Raw genomic sequence first — 27,244 nt, 5'->3', positions numbered from 1 at the left:
AACCTTAAAATACTATATAATTGCCAGCTGTTATATTGTTGTTATTAGTAGTATGTTATTATCATCATCACTGGTAGTACTAAACATCTCAATGCCCTTGAATGAAAGAAGACGTATTTGAATTTCCACAAATATTTGAATTTCACATTTCATGCATTCTGTTGTGAGGACCTTGGTTCACCCGATACTTTCAGTTGCTGATGCTGATGACAATCAGAGTTTCTTACAATGCCAAAAAAAATAAACTATAAAAAAGAAAGAAGTACAGACACAAGGCTTATTCATGAATTACTGTTCTTTTGTGCAAGGAACATAAACTAACGTGTTTAGTCATTAGCACATATCCTATTAATAGTGAGATCATTTTTGTTCTGTGAGAAAACAAAATGGTAGAATGGCAAAAGCTCTGGTTTTGGAGTTGGGCTCCCTGGGTTTGAATCCCAGGTCTACTATCACCTGTGCAATCTTTGGCAAGTCATCCAGTCTTTCTGGGTTTCAGTTTTGTCATTTGTAAGATCAGGGGCTGACCTGAATGATCCATTTTAAAGGCCCTTCCAGCTATAAATGCCCTTATCTTTGAGACTGTCACCGTACTAAATTTTCTGAACCTCATCATATACTCCGACACTGTTGTTTTTAAAGCTTACTGAGCTCATTTTCTCCATGTTAAGATTTTGAGCTTCTTCTTATTAGTATGCATTGGAATAAAACCACATTTATAATCTGGGATCCAAATCTTCTTTACAATTGAAAGTCAAGAGGTGTATACCTCTGTAGGAACATTCAGCATCATGTACCATAGTTCTATTTATTACCCCATGGATTCAAGCCAATAATTTGCTGTGAAGGGTGACCTGATGGGCCATGAATTCACCTTTGTGACAGACGAAAACATAAAAAGTTTCCCCCACCCTGACCCCTTGATTGTTAATAGGATTATCTAGTTTCAAGTGGGTGAACATCTGTTAAAACTTACATGCCAACTTCTTCTAAGATGGGGGCTGGACAGAGCAAATAAGTATCTTCCACAGTAAAAGGCTTCTTGTCTAGAAAAAGAAAAGAAGTTGTTGGAAAAAGGGTGAAAGGGTAATTTCATGTTCCTAATCACCCAAAGTTACAAAGTATGGTTCAGTAATTTTCATATGGGGGTTATAATGTTCAGCTTCTGGCAAATAAAAGCCACCAGACCCAGCACTGGGTCTCCTGACTAGAACTAGGCTTGTCCACTTGAACTTAATCAATCAAGAAAATGTTATGAAGCCCAGAAGACTTGAATTCTAGTCCTGAATATGCCATTAATTCACTGAGTGGCCTGGAGTAAGAAATTTTCCCTCTCTGGTTTTCAGTTTCCTCATCTGTAAAATAAGAAGACTGGACTAAATAACTCCTAAGGTTCCTTCTAGTTCTAAAATTCTATTACTATGAATATACAAATGTGATTTACTGAGTGCCTGTCATGGACAAGGGATTGTATGAGGTGTTGTGGGGTATATAAAGCTGCACAATTGCCTTCAATAAGCTTATAGTATTTTATGAAAGACAAGGTAAATAAAAAGGAAATTTAACTAATAATAATAACAAATAAACATATTACACTATCATGTACCAAACTAGTTTCATGGACCAAAAGTACTATAGGAATTCAGAAGAAGGAGAGATCATTGTCATGATTAAATTCACTGAGAAGATACATGAGAAGATTAAATTCACACAAGAAGATACTGGGCTTTGAGTGGGCATTCCAGATGAGGGCAATAGCATGAGAAAAGTGGGAATATAAAATGCATGGGGGGTTTTTATTTGCTTGCTTTTTTAGTGGAAGCAATAGTTTGTGTAGAAGAATAACAAGAGATAGAATAAGAAGTTAATTTAGGGCCAAATTGTGGAGGGTCTGAAATATTAGGTTAATGAGTTTAGATACTACCACCCCATGGGTGATGAATCAATGGAGGCTTTTATTTAGGCAGTGAAATGACAAAGCTATGCTTTAGAAAATTTAACCTAACCAAGAGCTGAAGGCAGACAAGCTGGAATTAATCAACCTAATTAAAAAACAATTATTAAGTTCCTACTACATGCAAAGCCCTATGTTTAGTGGTAGGGATACTAATATATAGGAAAGGCATGATCCCTTCCTCAAAGAACTTATATTCTGCAGGAAGAATGTTATGAGAGAAAAAATTTTAATTAATTACAAATGAATAATAAATAACTGGAATTTTCAGTGTAATGGATGTTATATAAATAATGGCCACTATATCTCACCTACCCTTTCTGGTGCTGTCCTAAAGGGCAAAATTTGGTGTTTTGTATTATTTACTATTTTATGATGATATTAGAAAACCATGAAGTTGAGTCTTTTTGTTACCTGAGAGAATCTTCACTGAATCTCAAAAGTCATCTATAAAGTGGAAAGCGACAGAAGCCTTGCTTCTACAAGGCTGTTTCCTCTTCTCTTCCCCTTCCTCTTATAGTAAGAACTATAATTCTTACTCTCTTTTAGAAATAGCCTTCAGAACTATAAACTAAGGCATACATCTAGCCAGATAAGTCAATGGACATTTCTTATGGGCCAATACTTTCACCAGCAAACCACTTTCTTGTACTACTCCTTCTCTTTTGTCATAAGCATAGAACAGCAGAAGTCCTTGCTTACCAAGAAACAGAAGACAAGATCTTCCTTCCTTGAATCAGTCAATTGAGGAAATTGCATACCATTGAGTTTGGAGCAACCACTGGGCACTGTTCTGAGGCATCAGGTTCTTTGGTTTACTTAGTTTTCTATAGGCTTCCTCATGTTATATGAACATAATAACAACTCTCCAAAAATCTCCCCAGAATGGGTAGGGAGATAGCTGATGGAAGCCATCATTACAGTAAGATCACAGAATCACATTGTCTCATGGGAATTTTCTATTGTTGAATTGTAAATAAGCCTCACCAGTAAAGGTCCCAAAATGCCAACAACCTGGTCTTCAACTGAATGGTCTGATTGGCTAATCTCCAAATTCAACTGTCCAGGTTTCTGAGGATATATAAATGAAAATCTACAAGCTCAGTATGGAAATCCCTTTTCAATGGAAATAAGGTAATATATGCTGATCAATTAGCACAGGAGTAAAGGCATATATACATTGAATGAATTATTCTAAGAAAATTGTACTGTCTACAGAAATCTGAAGGGATTAGGAGGGTAGTATCCATACTGGCATCAACCCCAATTATCAAGTCATAATTCCAAAATTTTAAGCAGGCCATATGTAGGGAAGGATGTTGAGATAAATGGATTAAGGATTAAAGATTAAAAAGAGCAAAAATAGCAAAATGTCACAGAATGATATGGTGGGAAAAGCAGCGAATTTGGAGTCAGGAAATATGGTTTTGATTCCCAGCTAAGCTTCTTATAATTGTGTGACCCTGTGCAAGTCATTTGACCTCTTTGGACCTCAGTTTCTTCCAGCTTTACATCCTCTGATTCTATAATAAGTTATGATATGTTACATTTTTCATAATATTCCATACCTATTTTCTCATTGGATTTGCCTGACAACGCTAATAGCCATCTTAGAGCAGGTTAAAGATAAGCAGATTGATATTAATTTAAAAAATATAGAAATGGAGACCCAGAGAGGTCAAATTAATCACAGAATTTTAATGGGAAGGAACTCCAGAGAATGGGAATCCATTCTGCACTGACCCCCAGGCATGGTATTCTTCTCAAAGAGCTCCAGTAATAGAGCCCTGAGGTCATCATTTCTGCATAACTCTCATTTTAAGGAATTTTTTCCTCACATTGAAGCACAATATGCCTCCCTGTAACTTTTAACCATTTCCCCTAATTTTGTCCCCAAAGTAAGCACAACAAATAAGGAGCTAAAAGCAAGTCAGTGACAGAGTCCAGGGCAGAATCAGTACTAACAAGACAATGTTCTCTGCTATGTACAATGTTCCTAGTTCAATGTTCTCTCCTAAGAGAATCTTTATTTTCACAAATAAAGGAAATAGTTACATCGGGAATGAAGCATATACTGGTCTGGCCCATAACTGTGATCTCAAATGCTGTTTCTTGTCCATGGCATTGTTCATGATCATAGAGGATTTGACCAAGAAGGAAACAGAGCATGGAATAGCAAAGTTATAAGGGACCTTTGAACACTGAATATCAAATTAAGGAGGGATTTTAGGACATAGACCATCTCATATAAAAGCAATCTGTAGACCCATAAATTCTCTTCCATTTAGAGACTATCTGGTTCAATCCCTTCATTTATGGAGAAAACTGGTTCACAAAGAAGTAAAAAAGAATTCTCCAAGGCCACATGGGTAGAAAGTGGCAGACTGAGATTCAAACTCAGGTCCTATGTGCTCATTTCATTACATTACACTGCCTTCCAGGACTAGTCATACTTGGGAGCATAACAGTTCAGGGATTTAGCCCACAGCAGGGAGGTGCACTCTTGGCTAATTCCACAGTGGTTAAACAAACAGGAGTGAAATCACCCCAAGCAATATGAACAGGTGGCTGGCCACAGGCAAAGAGATGCAGGAGAATTGTCAAGTTTGTGACCCAGATTTCACACTCATGAGTTGTTTCATAGAGTTCCAGTAATCACCCTACCTCCTACAACAAATGCAGCAGATAGGAATAGTGGATATGTGGTCAGAAAATCTTGTTTCAAATTACAATTTGACCAGTGTATGGATTAGCATTGTACTATATCAGATTGGATTGGATTGGATGTCCCCTCAACACTTTGGGTCTTGGTTTCTTCAAATGTAAAGCTTTGAACATTGAACTATATGATCTCTAAGGACCCTTCCTTCTCTAAGTCTATGATTCCACGATCTCTTGATAACTAGATTTAATGATCTGGTATCAGTTAAGTATTCTTCTCTATTCTTCTCTCTTTATCTCTTTTTGTTGCTGACATGGATCAGCAACCAAAATTCAAATGTTTCAAGAGGAAAAGAAATAGGAAACTACTCAGTATATTTTTTTAAAGATTATTTTAAATCCCCCTACCAATGGCCGTCTCTGCCCATTTGGATAATTCATTAGGATCCTAGTCCCAGAGATGACATATGAGCTCAGAGCTGACCTCTCCCCTTTGGAAAGAAGAGTTGTTTGCTTTACAGCATGCATTCATTTCACCACAAAAATGAGTGACTTGTGTGTGTGTGTGTGCATGTGTGTGTGTATGCTCTAAACAAAAGAGGAGCATTTGGTTTCCAATAACTTCAGTCATCTGATTCCTTCTTGGGACAGTATTTTGGGAAAAAGCACTTCCAAAAGCTATCATCTGCTACTCAGTTGGTCTGTTAGGTATTTAAGACATGCCCTTCTCCCTTTTCCTCAGCCTCTCACAGAAGGCAATCAGCCCTTGGATTTTATGAACATGGAGCAGCTAGAGAACACTGTGGCTAGAGAACCAGGGCTAAAAGAAGGAGGACTCAGCTTAAAATCTGACCTCAGACACTTACTATGTGACCTTAGTCAAGTCACTTAATCTCTATTTGTTTCATTTTCCTCAATTATAAAATGGGATAATAATAGCACCTACCTCCCAGTGCTGTTGTGAGGATCATGAGATAATATTAGTAAAGTACTTAGCTTAGTGCCTAGCACATAGTAGGTACTATATAAATGTTAGTTGTTATCATGATGATCATCATTTATATTATTCTCATTCCAGTTTGTGGTTTGTTCTCACTTTTAGTTTTCTCCGTTCTTTCAGCTATTTCCTAGTTCATCAGCCAACCTCTGTGAAGCAATACGTATAACATCAGACTTTCTGATATATTGTTTAGTGTATCTGAACTTATCTCTTCCTCTCTTTTTCCTTCTTTATTTTAAAGGGAGGGATACAGCAGGAAGTGGTGATATAAAAACAAGATATCTATAAAAATGTATTTAAAATGACAAATAGGAGGAAGAGTCATGACAATGAAATTTCCTACGAGGGTTGGAGAAAAGGGTTGGATGTTATAGAGCAGACCAATAGGTGTTAGAGCATTAAGAGACTTTAGAGATTTTGTAGCCTCAACCTTTCATTTTACAAAGGAGGAATAATAAGGCATGGAGAAATTTACTCATTTGCCCATGAATATTTAGCTACCTAGAGGAAGAACTAGTTCTATTGGTGCCAGCATCTAGCACAGTGCCTAGCACATATTGGCACTTAACACGTTTATTGATTTTCAGCTGTACAACCTAAGTGTCTTACCTCCTACTCTTGGCTCTCTTTGATAAAACTTCAGTAGCTGTTGACAAGAAAATCCCTTGCTCCGGTTGGGAACTGTTTGCAGGAGAGAAGTTTATGGGTAGGGTGGAAGTGGTGGAAGTAGGTTTCAAGATCTATCAAGTAAGACTCCATAGAATCAGAAGATTTAAAGTTGGAAGGAACCTTAGAGATGTACAACTTTTGCCTCTTCCTGATGATTCCAAGAATGAAAATCTATCTAAAATCTAAAATCTATCATTAGATAGTTATCTAACTGGTTGGAGAGCTCAGCTGTAGGACCTATTAACTGTAAATGTGTGATTTTCCAAGTCTACATTTTGCTTAAAACATCTGCTTCATAACTGATGCAGTAGGAAATACTCAATGCAGAAGACTAGTCCAATGTGGGTTAAATACTGGCCTATGCTTTCCTGCTCAATTTAAACCCTAATAGCAATGAATTTTTTCCCTTTTAAGGAAAAAGTACAATAATTCAAATATTTTTTAAAACATCAGGCAGTCCATTCTTGATATAAATATTGGCTTTTGGCCAAAAGGTAAAGGGTGAGAAATTTTCCCCATTTATTTGGTGAACTTGTTGAAAGTCCTCAAATCAAACAAACAAAACTGACACCATAATTCGGCCCCTCCCAAAGTTGACATATCTACTGCACTATTTGCATTGTATAGTAGGGGCAAGAAACGGTCTTCTTTAGGGACACAATAATTTCTCATTCTCTCTTTTTCCCAGATCTGATCCCTATCCCTCTTGGGATTGTAAGTATTTTTACATGATATCCAAATAGGAGCTGGTTTAGAGATTGGTGATTAAGGATGTGTTTTAGAGAAGCAGTATTATGTGATGGAAAGAATTATTGGAACTGGCATTCTGAGACACCAAGTTCAAATGCCACCTCTGTGGCTGCACGGTTGTATAATATGGAGCAAGTCACTTAATTTCTTAGCGCCTGTTTCCTTATCTTTAAAATGGATGTAATTATAGTTGAAGTACCTAATTCATAGGGATATTGTAAAGATCAGATGAAATAATAAGGCATTTATATTTTTTCTATTATATATAATATAATTTACTATGTTACATATCAATATCTTTTGTAATTAAGGGAGAAAAGTTAGTCTACAGTTAGTTTAGCTCTTTTGTTTTTGCCACTAGCATCAATGAAAATCAATCAAGCAGCAAACGTTTAGTAAGGGCCTTTTAGGTGCCAGGCAAAAATCAGTCTTTGACCTCTCCCTGCTTCGCTCTGACTACTGACTTCCCTGGCTTCCTTTAAGTCTCAAGTAAAATTCCACCTTCTACAGGAAATCTTTCCCAAACCCTCTTAATTCCAGTGCTTTCCTTCTGTTCATTATTTCCTACTTGTCCTCTATACAGCCTGTTTTGTTTATATTGGTTTGCACGGTGTCTCCCCCTCTTAGAGTGTAGTCCATAAGGGCAGGGACTGTCTTTTGCCTCTTTTTGTATCTCCAGCACTTGGCACGGTGCTTGGCACACAGTGAACAATGCTTATTGATTGATTGCCCTCAAGGAGAGACAACATGTCCATTATTAAGCCCAATATATGCAAAAAATATACCAGATAAACTGTCTTTTGGAGAAGGACACTAGTAGCTGGGGAAGGAGTTAAGTTCATGTAAAAGGAGGATCTGCAGGTGCTTCTAAGAGGTGGAGCTGGGGAAGGAGAACATTCTGAGCCATTGGAGCAGTCAGTGCAAAGGTGATGACATGGAAAATGGGGTGTCATGTATAAGGATCAGCCAAAAGGCTAATTTGGCTGGAGCAGCTAGGAGACACAGTGGATGGAGTGCTGAGCCTGAAGGTTGTTCTTCCTGAACTCAATCTGGTCTCAGACACTTACTGTGCAATACTGTGTGACCCTGGGCAAATCACTTTGTCTCGTTTGCCTCAGTTTCCTCATCTGTAAAAGGAGCCAGAGAAGAAAATGGCAAACTATTCCTATATCTTTGCCAAGAAAACAACAGATGGGGCAGACATGATTGAAACCACTTAAAAAGTTTGACTGAAGTTTATTGTGGTGAGGGAGCTAATGCAGAATAACTTTGCAAGTGTAGGTTGTCAAGGGCTTTAAACCCATACAGAGGAGCCTACACAGATTGTCCCAGAAGTCTTAGTGTTGTTTTAAGCTATTAAAGCTCTGGTCCTCAGGTAACAGGCACACCATTGGGTGTGGATATGGAGTCTTCCAGATTTGGCCACATTTGCTTTATTGGCATAGCCTTCAAAACCCCAAGGTATCCTCCATGTTTATGGTGTATTAGAGGAGGGTTCCAGTAGTGAAGGAAGTTTGGTAATGTGGCAAAAATGAAGAAACTTGCTTTTAAATCTTTCTACTTCAACAAATATAGTTTTCTTCTCTGACAAATGTAAATCAGGGCTTGTTGGTATCTCACAATGTTTTGCTTTTGTTTTTCAACAGTATTTGCATAGAGGGAGGGGAAGTTTTCATGATCATGTTAAAAAAGGACCTGGTTCTGAATCCTAAAATTGAGAAAAATTCTACAGATCTTCTCCTAAAACAAGAGTTCCTAACTTGGTATCCATGAACTTTTTTTAAGAAATATATTTTGATAAATATATTTCAATATAATTGACTTCCTTTGTGTGTTTTATTTTATTTATTTAAGGGGATTATTCTGAGTAGTCCACAGGCTTTCCAAGACTACCAAAGAGTTCTATATATACCCCAAAATGTAAAGAACCCAGACAACTGAGAATTCTTGTACTTATTCCCCAGCAATATGAAATTTCAACTCATTGGCCTATAACTCTGATCTTATCAGAGTGTCCAGAAGGAAGTTCCTTGAGAAAGGGTCTGAATAGATTTTCATTTTTGTAACCTCTGCCCCTAACACATAGTCATACGTATACCGTGTGCTTAATAAATGTTTGATTGTTTTCTATGCTTGGTCCTAAGAAGGAGAAAAGAAAGTGAAAATATAGTCCCTACTTACAGCTTGTGTCTCCTTCATTTTGTCATATTTCTTGAAAGAATTGTCTACACCTCCTTCATTTCTTCATTCTGCATTAAATTCTGTCTATCATTCACTGCATTTATGGCAAGTGAAAAACAATACAATCACCATAAAATGATGCCATCTTGCTGATGATACTTTCCTGCTACCTCTGTGCTAACATACTCTGCTGTCTTCCCTGGGTTTTAGAATGGCTCCAGCAAATTCAATCTGCCCCCTTCCTGTCCCTCCCTCACTCCCCAGCCCCCAACCCCAACTTATTTTCTGGCTTTAGTAATTCAGGGAACTCAATAGAGACTCTTTTCTCCCAGGAAGACTACCTCTTTTTTCTTATTTTTCTTTTTAATTGACCTTAACTATAAATAAATGTCAATGGCTAGGGACAGGGAAATCTGATTTTTAACTACTTAATCTACCACAGGCTACCTTCTTCCTTTTCTCTTACCATTCTATAAAAAAACAAAAAGCAAACCAACAAAAAAGCCCATTCTTTTCAACATGGCCAATAACTTTCTTCCAAATCAAGAAGCATCAATATGTGTGTACCAAAAAACTATGCTAGACTCTGGGGATAAAATGATGAAAAATACATTATCACTGCCCTTGATGAGTATACATTCTAAGGGGTGGGCTGGGGGAGGGATAAATACACACATATATGAATGTATATAAAACATATGCAAAATAAATAATTTGTAGGAATCCATTAACATCTGGGGGATCAGGAAAAACCTTAAGCAGGAGGTGGCATTACAGCTGTCCTCTGAAGAAACCTAGGACTTCCAAAAGGTGGAATGAATGCATTCCAGGCATGGGGGACGTAGCCTTTTGCAAAGGCACAGAACTGAGCAAGCAAGACAAGTTTGGTTGGACTAGTCTCTCTGCTGTGGGCATTTTCATTGATTGTTCACCATCCCCGGAATGTTCTCTTCCCATGTCCACCTTCGGATTTTCCTGACTTCTTTCAAGTCTCAGCTAAAATCCCAGTCTTTCCCAATCCCTTTTACCAGCTGCTTTATTTCTGTTGATACTTCCTATTTATCCTGTATATAACGTATTTGTACATATTTGTTTGCTTTTTGTCTCCTGCTTTAGATATTGAGCTCCTCGAGGGCAAGGACTGTCTTTTGCCTTTCTTTGCATCTCCAACACTTGGCACAATGCCTGGCCCATGGTAAGCACTTAACAAATTCTTATTGGCTGACTAGCTATCCCCTGGCACAGGTGGTTATTGAGGGAAAGGAGAATCTTATTTTTCCAGAAATGGTGCACATTCACTTTGAAATGTTCTGTAATTGATTTATGCATGCATCCACCATGCGCTGTCAAACTGCTAAGATAAAGGCACAGATTAGATATTCCATATAGCATTAACCATTTAACCTCTTTGTGGCTCAGCTTCCCCATCTGTAAAAAGGGGATAAGAATCCCTTTAGCATTCACCTCACAGGGTTGCTATGAGGATAAAAAGGGAAAAAAGGTACTTAAAGCACTTTGCAAAATTCAAGGTGCCACCTAAGTATCAGTTATTATTTTTAACACATTACTGCTGACTTTTTCCAAAGGCTTTTTCTACATCTTTTAATATAATCATTTGATTTCATCATTTTTATTATTGATTTGATTATACTAATAAAATTCCTAGAGTCGAACCATTCTTGCATTTCTGACATAACTGAAACTTGGTTGTACTGAATGATTTTTTTCGATACATTGCTTTGCCAGTATATTTGTTTAAAATTCATTTCAATATTTGAGTGATAGTAATATATAGTTCTCTTTGATTAATTCTCTCTGGTTTGTGTAAGATCATATTTATATCACTTGAAGAGTTTAACAGAGTGTATTCTTTCTTTTTAAAAACAGTTAAACATAAAGATTATTTGTTTTATAAATGTTTGATTAAATTCTTTTGTAAATCTATCAGATCTAGGAACAACTTTTTTCCCTTGTGAGATCATTTATAATTCACCCACTTCTCCTTTATAAGATTAAATTGTTTAGATTCTCTATGTCCTATTTTCTAGGTTATTTTATGTTTTATAGATATTTCCTTGAGTTCACTTTGTTTAAAGTTTCAGTTTTATTGGCATTTAAATCAGTATAATAGTTTTCCTTTATTTCTTCTTTTGTTGTAAATTCTGCTTTCTATCTTTTTTATTTAGATAATTTCCTTTTCCCCTTCTCTCTTTGGCCTTGTTGGCTAATAGTTGTTATTCTATAACAATTATATAATCATATATAATATTATAAAAATATTACACAACAAAATAACTATTTTCTTAGTCTTTCAAAAAGAGAGAACTATATCATCTTTTAAATACATTTTTGGGGCCATAGTATGACATAGTTGATACAGTGCTGGGTTTGGAATCTGAAAGACCTGGATTCAAACACTACTTCTGACACTTACTAGCTGTGTGGCCTGGGTCAAGTCACTTAACGTTTTTGTAACTCAAATAACTTCTTGGGATTTATGTGTCAAGTCACAGATGGATTATAACCTACATTGAGGGAGGCAGTTTCCAAACCAGAAGTTCTGTAACTACATTGACTGAGTTAGTCAGTGGTAATCTCATTGTACCTTCCCTTGTCTCTGGGCCTTCTCCAGGGCTACCCTAGTTTCCTCAAATCCTACTTTCAGATGATTTCACATGGATGACTGCCATCTATTTAGTTTTTTAAATTTCCAACAGACAAAAGTGGGATAGAAAGCTATAAATTGATTAGAACAGAGAAATTCACAGAGCACTGTACAATATATTTCTCCCACTGTACTCTGCCATAGAAATCTAGATTGCCTTATTCTGTCGGAAACAGGATATGTAGGGAATATAGGAACCATTTTATATCTTGATTCTTGCATACCATTTGCCTGGTAGTAGTAAGCAGTGGTCTATAGGAAAAACATACTCCAAGTATTTTTTATAACCCTCATCAAAACCAGGCAAAGAACTGGACTCCCCTATTGGAAAAGATCTACATTATTAGTCTGTTTATTCTGTCAGAGAAGTAGGAGGAGAAAAACCAGCTGTATACAGCATTCAGAAAGTACAGGGGAGCTGACCCAGCAGGAACAATACAGGGGTATCACCGTAAGACATCAGTGGACTTGAGGTGACACTTCAACTTGCCTTTCCAACACTTGATCACTCTTCCCACTGTGTGCATATGTTTTAGAGAGTGAGCCCTGGGTTCATCAGGGAAATATTTATTTAGTATTTTTCTTACTAAGCCATTTTATTGAATGCTTTTGCTTTGAACTAATTGTTGGCATAGTAATTAGAGGAGTTTGGCATAAACATAAAAGAGCAGGGAGCAGGTAAAGCTGTTTTGTGAATGACTGGGTTGCTGTTTATAATATTAAAGGAAGGTTTTAGCTAAGATCCTTAAGGAGGCCTGGGTAGGTTGGCTATACTCTAGTTTGGGTGGTATAGTTGAATGAACAATGAGAAGGAGGTAATCCAGGTAAACCTTCAATACACAGGAAAGAGTGGCAATGGAAGTGCATTCCAGATTCCACTTAGAATGGTATGTTTACTTCATCAATGGCTCTCACGCCTCATCCTCCAGGGTATATCTGGTGGTAGACAACAGGATTCTATAGTTATATCAGCTTCTCACAGCCTTGGTTCCTCCCTTCCCTGATGATGTTGGACAGTTTGGTGCAAATGACACAACACTTGGATGCAAACTTGGATACAAGAATATCTGATGGATAAAACTCTGAGAGTGACTTTCCTTGTATTTTTCATAGCAGTAACTGCTAGTCACCAGCAGAACCTAGTTTATGAGGACAGGAGGAAGAGACACTGGTTCTCTTTGTCTCATACGAACTAGTCTTTAAAACTTAGTCTTTATTTGCTGACCAGGTTAAAAATATCCTTCCCATCAGTATACTTTAGCTTTTAAAATCTCTACTTCTCCATTGTGAGATAGCACTGAAGGCCGAAGTTAAAAATGTAAATTAAATATATATCATTGGCAGAAATTAACATCCTGCTCAAAAGAATCTCTTTTAAAACACCCAGAGGTGCCACTGGAGTCAACAAATAAATTTCAATGGTAAGGTGATTGTGAGATCTAGAACGTGAGTTTCTCCTTGGGTGATGGATGGGGATGGTCCAATGGGGAGACCAGGGATCAAGTAGCTGAGAGTCATCATGGCTTAGGCAGATGATACTTTATCTATTTTGTTCTATAGCCTAAAACTCAACTTGACTGAAAATATAGCACATAAGATAAAATAAGGACATATAATATTCTATACTATATAATACTCTATAATATATAACAAGAATCATAGAATTTAAACTTAGAGATCAATTTTATGATGAGTAAATTGAGGACAAATGAGAAGAAAGTCCATGCATTTTATTTTTCTGTCAGTCTAACATCCTTTCAGGGTGGCCTATTAGAGAAAAGACCAGCCTTGAAGTCAGAAAAGACCAGCCTTTAAGTCAGGAAGACCTAAGCCTAAGTGCTGCCTTTGACCCAGACTAGATGTATGATTATGGGCAAGACACCAAACCCTTCAATGCCCCAAGTATTCTAACACTCTATTACAGGTGACTTGATAACCTCTATTGGTACTGGGAGTTCTCTAGATTGATGAAGTACAGGGAATCCACATCACTGTGCTGATCCTTTCTGTACTTTGCTAGTCTGGACCTTGCATAACTGAAATTCTTCCAGCTTGAGAGAATTTGGCAGAGATTACCCTTTACTTTTCTAGCTTTTGACACTCAAGGTCACCTAAACCCCATGATGAGGCAGCAGAAGAAGAGGGCATTAGAGAGACTGGTCAATAAGTTCCAAATACGTTTCTAAGAGTGAAACTTTGTCTACTTGACAGGCACAAGAATGTAGAACAGTTTCATTTCCCAACTACTTTTGCCAGCTTCCTTATTTGATCTTGTAACAATGTCATATAGAAGTCAGTAGGGAAGGTATTATTGTGTTTAATCTGTAGGTGAATAAGACAAAGAAAGAACAAAGTTAGGTGACTTGCCTAAGACTCTTTATTATGTTACTGACATAGCCAGGTTTAGACATGAGATCACAGGATTTTGAGATAGAATTGATCTTAGAGATCATTAGTACAATACTCTCATTTATAGATAAAGAAATAAGGAGTCAGAAAGAGATGAAGTGACTTGCTCAAGGTCACACTGTTAGCAAGTGGTTGAGTTCCAGCTCTTATCATCTGATTCCTAATCCAGTTCTCTTTTCAATGATACCATACTGTTTTCCAGACAACTATTATTCCTTTGGATACTCATCTTCACTTTAAGTTAATGGGTGCTCTCTAGACAATAGAAAAAAACTGAAGAAGGACAATGGCACCCAAAGTTGTAGCAAAATTTCATTTTACTTGGGATGAAATCCATTGAAAAATTACTTCCAATTGTTGACATTTTACAAATCATCTTCTAAGCCAAGAATTAGCCTTTTCTCAATTTGTTTCCTGGAGGTCAGAGTAACTGCTGAATTTAACATGAAAACTGCCAGCTGTGTTTTGTTAGACTAGATATTTCTTTCAAGACATTCTTTTTTCTTCAGTAGAGAAATTCATGATCCGAGGACCAGGAACCAGTCTATTCTATCCACATAAAAAAGTTTCAATAAGGCAGAATGACTTTCTGTTGGACACTTGCTAGCAGGAATTTCACATCTAGAATAAATGGTGAAGTGTTTAAAATGGATAAGATGTTTCCTCAATGTAACTTTATCTGTGGATATCTGTAGATCTCAACTACTGCAGCTGCCTGCTCCTTCAGAAAAAAAAAAGCAGACAGTTTATAGGTAAAGAACTTGAGATAGGAGTAGACTTCCCCTTTAAATCCCTAGATTTAACCAAGTATTAAGTTTTAGCATTTTAATGGATATGAACTTGCTAGAGTTCTTTAGTCCTTAGGCTAAGCCTAACTCTGGCTGAGAAAATACTTTGGAAATCTTCACATAGCTTAGCAAATAGTGATCTGTGTTTGTTCTGGCTACACTTTTTCCTTACTCTAGACTTAGAATCACGATCCAAGAAAAGATCTGTTTTCAACTGGAAATTCATTTGTGGAGAAGTTGGAATCTAAAAAAGAGACACTGGCACTTTTGAATTGAAGAAATGGCCTATTAAATGGCTGGTAAATAAGAAAAATGCTTGCTTTGCTAATGCTGTAATGAAGAGCACAGTATAATTTCCTCCTTTTGTAAAGAGACAGATGAAAGGGTTGGGCTAGATCATCTCTAAGGTCTCTTCCAGGCTCCAAATGGATGATCCCATGATTTCGAGGCATGACTAGAAAATAACAAGACTGGGTTTGTAAAAAACACACTTTGATGCACCACACATTTGTGATTTTATCCTTGTGGGAACTCCCTTCACTGATGCTTACTGTAACTCCTTCATCTCATACTAGGTGATTTCCTGAGTTACTGTAGGAAAAAATAATTATCACCCTCTCTTCCAGTTCTGAAATCTTGGTGGCACAGTTGATTCTTCCTTTTCTTTTACTTCTCATAGCCCAACAATTTCCAAGTTGAATCAATTCTACTTCTACAACAACCAACACTGGGTGGATCCCAGGGGTCCATGTTATGTCCTCTTTATGGGGGAACATGCAAGCATAAGGGTTGCACAGGACTGGAAGGTATGAATGAATAGTGATTTGAATCACTGATGAGAGAACTCAAATTAAGGAATAGATCCATTTGAGTATCCACTTTCAGTCAATGGGCATTTCCAATAATTAAAGAAAATTGAACCAGAGTTGACCCAAAATTCCAGCAAAAATTTATTTTACTTTAGATGAATCCACACACAAAAATATTATCTTCAATGGCTGACATTTGTAAACTCACAAAACATTTTCTAAGCCAAGTTTTCGCTTTTTTCTCAGTTTGTTGCCTTGAGGTCAGAATAAGCTCTAAATTTTAACTAAAGACTACCATCTGTGATTTGTTAAACTGGAACTTAAAAAAAAGTCTTTCCCTTTCTTCAGAGGGTGACAATTCAAGATCTAAGGACCAGGTTTATATTGTTCCATGAACAAGGTCTGCTTAGGCAGGGAGACTTTCAGTTGAATATCTAGTTTCAGGAATTTATTGTCTGAGATACAGGCTGAGAGGGCATGGCTCAGAATAATCAAGGTATCCTTCAATATGCCTCCATCTCCAGGTCACAGGTACTGCTTACTGCTCCTTACTCTTCTATCCCAACTGACTTGTTTTATACGTAAGGGAAATGAGGCTGAGATATGACTTCCCTGCCTTAGGTAACAAATAGAGAACAAATCAGATTGCTCTATAAATGCTGGAGTAACAGCTTCTTCTAAGCACCTCCTTTTAGCTACTGAATAGGGGAAAGGGAGAAGAAGGGACAGGAATTAAGTATTTATATAGTTCCTACTATGTGCAACGCACTGTGCTAAGCCCTTTACAAGTATTATTTCATTTGATCTTCTCAACAACCCTACAAAGTAGGTACTATTAATACTCCCATTTTACAGTTGAGGAAACTGAGGCAATCAAAGGTTAAGTGATTTGCTCAGAGTCACCCAGCTAGTAAGTATTTGAGGTCAGATATGAACTCAGGTCTTCTTCCATGGCATCACCAACTGTCCCACTTTAAGATACTGAGGCATCTCCAAATGCTACATTGTCTCCAACTGCCCCAATATGGTTTCAGACTTGTACTAAGTGAGTTTCTTCTTGATTACATATTTCTGTGACAATGTATAATGCCCTTATTTTATTTCCATTTACTTTATTTTTAATTTATGAGATAAAACAACCATTTTCATACCATAACCTAATTTTCAAAAATGATTGAACATGAAAATGCAATTCTATTTTATACAACTTGTTATTCCTTTTAAATGTAAAATTTAAACATTATATATTTATTAATTAAACTAATTAAATATATAATTATATATTTAATATATTACATAAATACAATGATATATTTAATATATAATATATAATAAAGTTATCATGTAAATCATTAACATGTTCTTTGGTTTATAACTTTCTATGAATATACCTTGTCTACCCAATTAGATTTATAAACACTTAAAGACAGGTCAGCTTTGCCCCCTCACAGCACCTGCTACAATATTCAGCAGACAACAGGCACTAAAGACTATTGAATGAAAGGAGAATACACAAACATATAGCTGTGTACCTTAATCTGTACTTCAAAGACTCATGTAGTCATTGGTCATGTATTCTTCCTACTTTAATAGATCAATTTCATAGACTCATGTAGTCATTGGTCATGTATTCTTCCTACTTTAATAGATCAATTTCATGAGTTCTTTTGGCTGGAAAAAAAACCCCATCCCTTCATGACTAGACATATGGTAATAAACCTTGCTGACTGCACTAAGCTAGACTGGTCTAACCTGATAGATATGGTATCACATGCTATCACCACACTTGATATTCTCCTAGATTCACAGTATCTTCTAGAATTTGCTCTCTACTGGAATTGCCTTTGAGAATCCAAGGTCACTTCCATGGCATAATGAGGCAGTTGAGGACATCATATCAAACGTAGCCTGGAAAAATAATGAACAGCCAGTCCTTTTCCTCCAACTCAAAGTCTTCCCTAGTGTTGACAGCCAAAGCATTTTTTAATAAATACATCCTTGAGTTCAGAGTTGTAAGTCAAACTATATTATGTGTTTTATGAGGAAACAGCTGTATTGAAATAAAATTTCCCTGTTGACCCAGGTTTCAGTTTTTTGAGGAAGTACAACTGGGTTATAAATTAAAACTGAATCTTTCCAATAATTATGGAAGTTCAAGAAAGAAAGAAAGAATGGAAATTACTTCCCTGGAACAGTCTCCTGAAGAAATTGTATTATAGGCCATCAAAACATTATTTCACATACTCATAAGGCTTTTGTATTCCATATTATCTTAAACTAATAACTGAGGGCAATTCTGAATAATACAATCTCATTATATGGCAAAAACACCTCTAATTCTCAGGAAATGGTTGGTTTATTTATTCCAAGCAATATATTATACAATAGAATATAAAAGATCTTGAGAATTTCCTGATAGTTAGGCATACATTGATATAGCCTGTATTAAAAATTATGTTGAGCTCAGTATATTCTGATTCATTAAGATTATATTTTTTATATATGCCTGCTATGAATTACTAGCAAATCACTGAAAAATTAAGGGTCAGATGCCCTTTGTTCCTTTCCTACTCCCCAGGAAAAGATAACTATTAGATTTTTTATAGAAGAAGAATACACACACACACAAAAAGATAGGCAAGGCATTGAATCTGACACTTGTAATCTGGAAAATAATACTAATGAAAAGTAATAAATGCTTTTGTTAAATAAATAAATAAATGCTTTGTTATATTCTATAACATCTCAGGTGTTATAACCATTCTCACAGCCCTGTGAAAGAGGTAAGACAAGAAGTACCCATTATGTAGAGAAAGAAATGGAGTTTCAAAGTGAGTAACTTGACTTAGGGTCATGTAGGTAGTAAGGGGTAGAGCTAGAATTTGAACTCAGGCTTCCTGCCTACAGCCTTCTTTCCACTAGAATACATTGCTTTCCAAGAGGGAGGGGGGGAATAAGAATGAAAAAAGAAAAAAAATTGTTGACATGCATATAACACCTTGTGGTTTACAAAGCACTCTATATATTAATTTTTGATGCCCATAACAATTTCAGGAAATAATCAAGGGATGACTATCCTCATTTTACAGATGAAGAAATTGAGGCACTGAGAAAGGAAGTGACTTGCTTGAGATCAAATAGCTAGTAATTAGCAGGGACAGGATTCAAATCCAGGCTTTCTATTTCAATTCTGTGTACCAGAATATACGTGCATCCCTTGAGAAGATGAATCTGGAATTTAGAAGACTTTTCTAAAACAGAGGTTTAAACAAAGAGAGGAAATACTCTAGCCCTTAGACAATGCAACACACTATGCATTGTAGCTCCTTAATACATGTCTCTGTAGAGGAACCCGTATTTAACCGTGAGGCTATCTCCATAATAATATTTCCACACATATACATCTGTATGTTTTCAAGCATTTTCAGGGATCCAGAAAACAGACTGAATATTTCAGTGATGAGGCTTATTTTTGCTAATATGTAACAGCAAAAGCTGCAAGATAGTATATTCAGAGTGTATGTAAGGAAACCATTACATATCTGCTCAAAAATTGTTCTATTTTAAAATGTCTGGAAAGAAAAAGGAGACTTTAAAAAGGAGTCTCTTTAACTAAATAGAAAAAATGTTGGATATCTGAAGTTAGTAAAGAAATCAAATGTAGGTAGTTACGGTTAGACAGAAAGCCAAGGGAACAGTTGAGGCAACTGGTGGTACAGAGAACAGAGCAGAGGGTCTGGAGTCAGGAAGACCTGAGTTCAGATTTAGCCTCAGGCACTAGCGGTGTGCCCTCAGCAAGTCTCTTAACTTGTGATTGCCTCAATTTCCTGAATTATAAAATGGGGGTAAAAACAGCACCTTCCAGGGATGTTGTGAGGACCAAATGAGATAATATTTGTTGAAAGATGTTGAATTAAGGTTCAAGGTCTGGCACATGACTACCACTATATAAATTCTTATTTCTATCTCTTTCTCTTTCCCAAGGAAGAAGCAATCTAGTAGAGGAGAAAGACTCTTCTAGTAGGAAAAGGGATAGCTTGCTTTGTGAGTTTCTAACCCATTTACCCTGTGCTCTGAGAACATATTACCATCATGATCATAGTAATGATAATCGATGACAAACATTTTTGCAAACCACATTCTGTAATTTCTGCAAAGAAGATGCAAGGGAGACTATTGATTCACTCCTAGTTTAGAGGGAGGAACTTTGGATGGTAGAAGAAGTAGAGGAGATGGTGCTCACTCTACAATAACTCCTTCCATTATTTGAGATGGATGGGATATCTAGCTCTAGAGGTGAAGCATACCTTGGAAAGACAGAAAAACTGGATGAACCTTTTGTTTTCAAAAAAGTCCTTTGTAGATATCAACTAATTCCTCACCTTTCTACAACGAATGAGATCCTGTCCCATTGTTTTAAAGGAATTGTGATTTCTACCTCGCAATTTGGAAATGTTCAAATCTGAAGTTTATAAATGCACTTAGAACAACAGCTACAAAGTAAAGTCATGATTTGCTACTCCTTCACCATCTGATAAGATGAATTAGTTCTTTTAACACACTCAAAGATAAATACTCATAAACTATTGAAAACATTTTCATTGTTTTGGGTTCCAAGAAGTAAAGCCATTGACTGGCATAGTTGACAAACTCAGGTGACTGGTTCTACTGCCAGCTATATCATTAATTACCTATGTAACATAAGATGAATAAAAAAGCTTTTTCTTTTTTTGTATTTATTTAGTATTTAATTTTCTCCCAGTTACATGTAAAACCAATTTTTAACATTTGTTTTTAAAACTTTGAGTTCCAAATTCTCTCCCTTCCTCCCTCCCCAAACCTCCTCATTGAGAAGGCAAGCAATTCCACATGGGTTATATAGGTGCAGTCATGCAAAACACATAATAGTCACGTTGTGAAAGAAAATGTGGACAAAAAAATCTCAAGAAAAACAAAGTGAAAAAAACCCCCAAAGTTGCTTCAATCTATATTCAGACCCCACCCATTCCTTCTCTGTGAAAGGATAGCATTTTTCATCCAAAGTCTTCAGAGTTATGGATTGTTGTATTACTGAGAATAGCTGTCATTCACAGCTGATCATCTTGCAATTCTCCTGTTACTTTATACCAAGTACATTTCACTTTGCATCAACCCATATAAATCTTTCTAGGTTTTTTTTTCTGAGAGCATCCTGCTCATCATTTCCTATAGTACAATAGTATTCCATCATAATTACATACCACAACTTATTCAGCCATTCCCTAATTGATGTGCATCCCCTCAATTTCTAATTCTTTTATACCCCCAAAATATTTTTGTACATTTAGGTCCTTTTCCTTTTCCTTTGCTGTCTCTTTTGGGATACAGACCTAGTAGGGGTACTGCTAGGTCAAAGGGTATGCATGGTTTTGTAGCCCTTTGGTCATAGTTCCAAATTGCTCTATAGAATGGTTTAATTTATTCACTACTCTGACAATAGTACATTAATGTCTCATTTTCCCCTCATCCTGTCCAACATTTGTCATTTACCTCTTCTGTCTTATTATCTAATCTAATAGCTATGAGGTAGTATCTCAGAATGGTTTTAGCTTGCATTTCTCCAATCAATAGTGAGAATATTTTTTTATGTGACTACAGATAGATTTAATTACTTCATTTGAAAACTGATTATATCCTTTTGATCATTTGTCAATGGGGGAATGGCTCTTATTTTTATAAATTTAACACAGTTCTCTATATATTAGAGAAATGAGACCTGTATCGGAGAAACTTGTTTCAAAATTTTTTTTCACAGTTACTATTGCTAACTGTATTTCCCTTCATTTCATTCCTCCTACCCTCGTTTATTTTATTCTGTCTCTCCTTTCACCTGTCCCTCCTCAAGTGCTTCATTTCTGATCACCCCTTTCCCCAATCTGCCCTCCCTTCTATCACCCCCACCCCCTTCTTTTGTCCCGTTACCCTTCTATTTTCCTGTAGGGTAAGAGATTTCTATACCCCATTGCCTGTGTATCTTATTTCCCAGTTAAATGTAAAAAATAATTTTTAACATTTGTTTTTAAAACTTTGAGTTTCAAATTCTTTCCCTCCCCACCCACTCTGAATAGAAAGCTTTTAGAATTAAAAAGAACCTTAGAGATCACTCCATCATTTTATTAACAACAGCAACGACAACAACAACAAAACCCTGATGCTCTTAGAAGAAACATGACTTATCCAAAGTTACAGTAAATGGCAGAGATAAAAGTCAAATTCATCACCTGAAATTCATTGTTCTTTCTATCTCAAAAAGCTGCCTCTTACTAAAAGTGAATTTTCTGTTTCCTCAACTTTCAGTAATATCTACAGAAGTAACAAATATAGCACATGTTAAAATGTTCTGAAAAGTTTTAAAAAAATCACAAATTCAAGATACACCATTTATTTTACCTCTACAGATTTTGTTTATTGTTTAGTAGTTTCAGTCATATTCAACTCTTAGTGACCTCATTCTAGGTTTGGTTTGCTATTTACTTCTCCAGCTCATTTTACAGATGAGGAAACTGAGGCAAATGGGGTTAAGTGAATTGCCCTAGTTAATGTCTGAGGCTGGATCTAAACTCAGTCCTTCTTGACTATAGGCTCATAACTTTATTTATTGTAATACTGAGCTGCCCACTTCTACAGATACTAAATTGATAATTGTCTTTTTGATGGATGTCAGCTGTGAATAACCATGGATCTTTGGCATATAATTTCCTATACTAAGCCTTATTTAAATTCCCTAGATAGCTCTGAATCATCATAAATTCATTTAAATTAAGAACATGCTCGCTAAAAAAAAAGCTTTGTATGACAATGTTGAGGTTTCACCCGTCATGTTATGTACATCCAACTGCATTTATTTTTATGACTCTTAATTCAGTGGTTTCCAAAGTAGGAATCAGAACATTCTGGGAGTTCATGGAATGAAATCAAGGTTATGTGAACAGTCAGTTGGTGGGAAGTCAAATAACATCCCACCCTCATCTCCCAATCCAAGCATTTATGGTTTTATCTCCAACACAACTACATTGCTACTCCATACTTCCCTAATGCACATCCTTCCACTATGGGTCTCCTGTGACTACTGGGTGTGGGACTTTCAGGGTGGTTATAATCTAACCAATCATGGACACCCAAAGCAGCTACACAGGTACAACAAAATCCCGCATATCCTGATCCCTAATCACTTTGTGACTGCTCTTGGTACCCTCCATGGTGGGCTCTGTGGCTGGTCACTAGGTTCTTTCACTTCATTTTTCACTGGGAAAGAGTAATTAGTACAGGATCAGTAGGCCTGGTTAGTTTACAGTTATATTAACTTTTTCTCCAAATATTTTCTGACATTCCTTATTTCCATGAAGGGCACTATCAACCTTCAAGTTTCCCATGTTATGAACCTCTTTATTATCCTTGACTCCTCACTCACTTGAAAATGATCTCATATGTCATCAAAGATCTTTTAATTGTCAAATCCAAAGGCTTTTTCATCAATCCTCCTCACTCTTAATCCCAATGCAGCATGTGACACAATATTAGGCACCTTCTCCTCCTGGATTCTTAGTCTATCTTTTCTGAGGTGACTTGCTTGGTTCTCTTGAGAACTTCCTTCTTGGTTTCCTTTGCTGGACCATCGTCTATATCATATCCTCTAGCTGTGAGTTTACCCCAAGGCTGCATCTAGACCTTCTCTCTATATATATACTCTCACTTGGTTGGGGCAGCTAGGTGGTGCAGTGGATAGAGCACCAGTGCAGGAGTGAGGAGGACCTGAATTCAAATCTCACCTCAGACACTTGACATACACTAGCTGTGTGACCTTGGACAAATCACTTAACCCCAGTTGCCTCATCCTGGGTCATCTCTAATCATCCTGATGAATATCAGGTCACTGGACTCAGATGGCTCTGGAGGAGAAGTGAGTTTGGTGACCTGCACAGCTCTCCCTCACTCAAAACAAAGTCAAGTGCAAGTCATGTCATTTTTCCTCTGATGGCATGGTCTTCTTCGGCAATGAAAGATGAACACATACACTCTCACTTGGTAAATTCAAGGGTTTAGTTTATTTTATTCAGATAATTACTAGACCTATATATCTATTTCTAAACTCTCTTCTAAACTCTAGTCTACAACATGAAAGACCTGCTGAACATTTTAAACCTAATGCCCTCCAGGTATTTCAATTGTAATGTCTTTTAAAAAAAATTTTAATTAATTAATTTATTTTTAGTTTTCAGCATTCATTTCCACAAGATTTTGAGTTACAAATTTTCTCCCCATCTCTCCCCTCTCTCCACCCCAAGACAGAGGGCATTCTGATTACCCCTTACCCCAATCTGCCCTCCCTTCTATCACATCCCTTCCTTCTCTTATCCCCATCCCCTCTATTGTCTTGGAGGACAAGATAGATTTCCATACCCCATTGCCTATATATCTTATTTCCCAGTTGCATGTAAAAACAATTTTTAACATTCATTTATAAAACTTTGAGTTCCAGTTTTTCTCTCTTCCTCCCTCCCCACTAAGAAGGCAAGCAATTCGATATGTTATATATGTGTAGTTATGCAAAAGACTTCCATAAAAGTCATGTTGTGGAAGATTATATTTCCCTCCATCATATCCTGCCCCCCATTTATTCTATTCTCTCTTTTGACCCTATATCTCCTCAAAAGTATTTACTTCTAATTATGCCCTCCTCCCATTAGCCCTCCTTTCTATCATCCTCATATCCCCCACTTATCCCCTTCTCACCTACTTTCCTGTAGTGTAAGATAGAATTTCATAGCAAATTGAGTATGCATGTTATTTGATCCTTAAGCCAAATGTGATGACAGTAAGGATCACTTTTTCCCTCTGATCTCCCCTCTCTTCTCTATCACTGAAAAAACTTGTTCTTGTCTCTTTTATGTGGGAGATAATTTGCCCCATTCTATTTTTTCCTTTCTCCTCCCAATATATTCCTCTTTCACCCCTTAATTTATTTTTTTAGGTATCATCTCTTCCTATTCAACTCACCCTGTGTCCTTTGTCTATATGTATATAATCCTACCCTAGTACTGAGAAAAGTGTCAAGAGTTACAAATATTATCTTTCCATGTAGAAATGTAAACAGGTCAACTTTAATAAGTCCCTTATGATTTTTCTTTCCTGTTTACCTTTTCATGCTGCTCTTGATTCTTGTGTATGAAAGTCAAATTTTATATTCAGCTCTGGTGTTTTTCATCAAGAATGCTTGAAAGTCCTCTATTTAATTGAATGACCATCTTTACCTCTGAAGTATTATACTCAGTTTTGCTGGGATTATTGGTTTTAATCCTAGTTCCTTTGACTTCTGCAATATCATATTCCAAGCCCTTTGATCCCTTAATGTAGAAGCTGCTAGATCTTGTGTTATCCTGATTGTATTTCTATAATACTCAAATTGTTTCTTTCTGGCTGCTTAGAATATTTTCTTCTTGACATGGAAGCTCTAGAATTTGGCTACAATATTCCCAGGAGTTTTTCTTTTCATATCTTTTTCTGGATGTGATTGGTGGATTCTTTCAATATTTATTTTACCCTCTGGTTCTAGAATATCAGGACAATTTTCTTTAACAATTTCTTGAAAGATGTTATCTAGGGTTTTTTTTTGATCATAGCTTTCAGGTAATTTCCATAATTTTAAAATTGTCTCTCCTGGACCTATGTTCCAGGTCAGTTGTTTTTCCAATGAGATATTTCACATTGTCTGCTATTTTTTCATTCCTTTGGTTTTGTTTTATAATTTCTTAATTTTTCACAAAGCCACTAACTTCCATCTGCTCCATTCTAATCTTTAAGGAATTATTTTCTTCATTGAGCTTTTGGACCTCCCTTTCCATCTGGTCAATTCTGCTTTTTAGGGCATTCTTCTCTTCATTAACTTTTTGGAACTCTTTTGTCATTTGGGTTAGTCTATTTTTTAAAGTGTTATTTTCTTCAGCATTTTTGGAGTCTCCTTTAGCAAGCAGTTGACTTGTTTTTCATGATTTTCTTGCATCACTCTCATTTCTCTTCCCAATTTTTGCTCTACTTCTCTTACTTGATTTTCAAAATCCTTTTTGATTCTTCCATACCCTGAGACCAATTCATATTTTTCTTGGAGGCTTTGGATGGAGGAGCTTTGACTTTGTTGTTTTCTGTTTGCATGTTTTGGTCTTCCTTGTCACCAAAGTGAGATTCTATAGTTTGATTCTTTTTTTTTTTTTTTTTTTTGGTTTTTGCTCATTTTCCCAGCCATTTACTTGACTTTTGAGTTCTTTGTCAAGGTAGATCTCTGCTTCCAGTGTGGGGGACTGGGGGTGCTACTGTCAGCTGCTCAATTCCCCTACAATCCGTGGGCCAAGAGCTCTAGAAACAGTTGCTGTCTCTGCCCTTGCTGCTGCTGTGGGTTCCTCTGTCCTCTTCCCCCTCTGCTGCCCTGGGGCTGGGGCCAGACCACTTTGCTCTCCCACAGTGGTTCCATGGATTTTTCCACTGACCTTCCAATTTGTCTGTGGTGTTTGGCGGTCCTGAAGTCTGGAGACTGCCACAGGTGTGAGAGATTCAATCTCCCCAAGGTCTGCTCAGGTCCTTTTTTGTGCTGGCTGGTGGTGCCCTGCCCCCTGTGTGGTATGATAGACACTTCCTGGGGACCTTCCAGGCTGTCTTGGGCTGGAGATTTGGTTCATTCCATCATTTTGTTGGGTTGCCAGCTCCAGAATTTGTTTAGAGCCATTTTTTACAGGTATTTGGCTGGGCTTGGGGGCAGCACTCTAGAAAGTGTGTGCTGTTACTCCACCATCTTGGCTCTGCCCCCCTCAATTGCAATGTCTTAATCAGAACTTCCAACCCTTTCCCCAAAATCTACCCCTCTTCTGAATTTCTCTATTTCTGTTGAAGGCACCATCATCCTTCCAGTGATCTAGGTTTGCAATTTTGGAATTGTCCTTGACACTTCAACTTCCTCATCCTACATATTCAATAAGATGTCAGTTCTTGTCATGTCTTTCTCCATATTTCCTCCATTATCCTCTTCTCTCTTTTCACATAGCTACTATTCTAATTCAGGTCCTCATCACTTCTTGCTTACACTATTGAAATAAATTTCAAATTGGCTTCTTGGATTCTTCATTCCTCTCTCTGCTCCATCCCCCACACCACTGCCAAAGTGATTTTTCTGAAATCTTTCTGACCATATCATTCCTCAACACAATAAACTCTAATGGTCCTCTACCAACTCAAAGATCGAATATTATTTCATTTTATCTGATCCTTTTCAAATGTCTATTTTATGTAACTTTTATAGTATACAAAATTATTAATGCAGTTGTATTAGTA

The 27,244-nt window shown here is 36.7% G+C and overlaps 1 protein-coding gene across 4 annotated transcripts in view; it reads right to left on the bottom strand.

The window, feature by feature from the left end:
- ANTXR1 (ANTXR cell adhesion molecule 1) overlaps positions 1 to 27,244 on the bottom strand; it is a 308,995-nt gene that overhangs the window by 167,782 nt on the left and 113,969 nt on the right. For all 4 annotated transcript variants that reach the window (XR_011972695.1, XR_011972694.1, XM_072635321.1 and 1 more), the window contains exon 11: positions 977 to 1,046. Coding sequence is in view for 2 of the 4 variants with exons in the window: in XM_072635321.1 (XP_072491422.1) it covers positions 977 to 1,046 (70 nt within the window). In the remaining 2 variants the exon portion in view is untranslated. The remainder of the gene's footprint in view (positions 1 to 976; positions 1,047 to 27,244) is intronic.

The sequence above is a fragment of the Notamacropus eugenii genome, chromosome 1 (genome assembly GCF_028372415.1).
Source record: "Notamacropus eugenii isolate mMacEug1 chromosome 1, mMacEug1.pri_v2, whole genome shotgun sequence".
NCBI classification, from domain to species: Eukaryota; Metazoa; Chordata; class Mammalia; order Diprotodontia; family Macropodidae; genus Notamacropus; species Notamacropus eugenii.
Note: the sequence above shows the minus strand (reverse complement) of the source record. Positions and strands in the feature narration are given on the sequence as shown.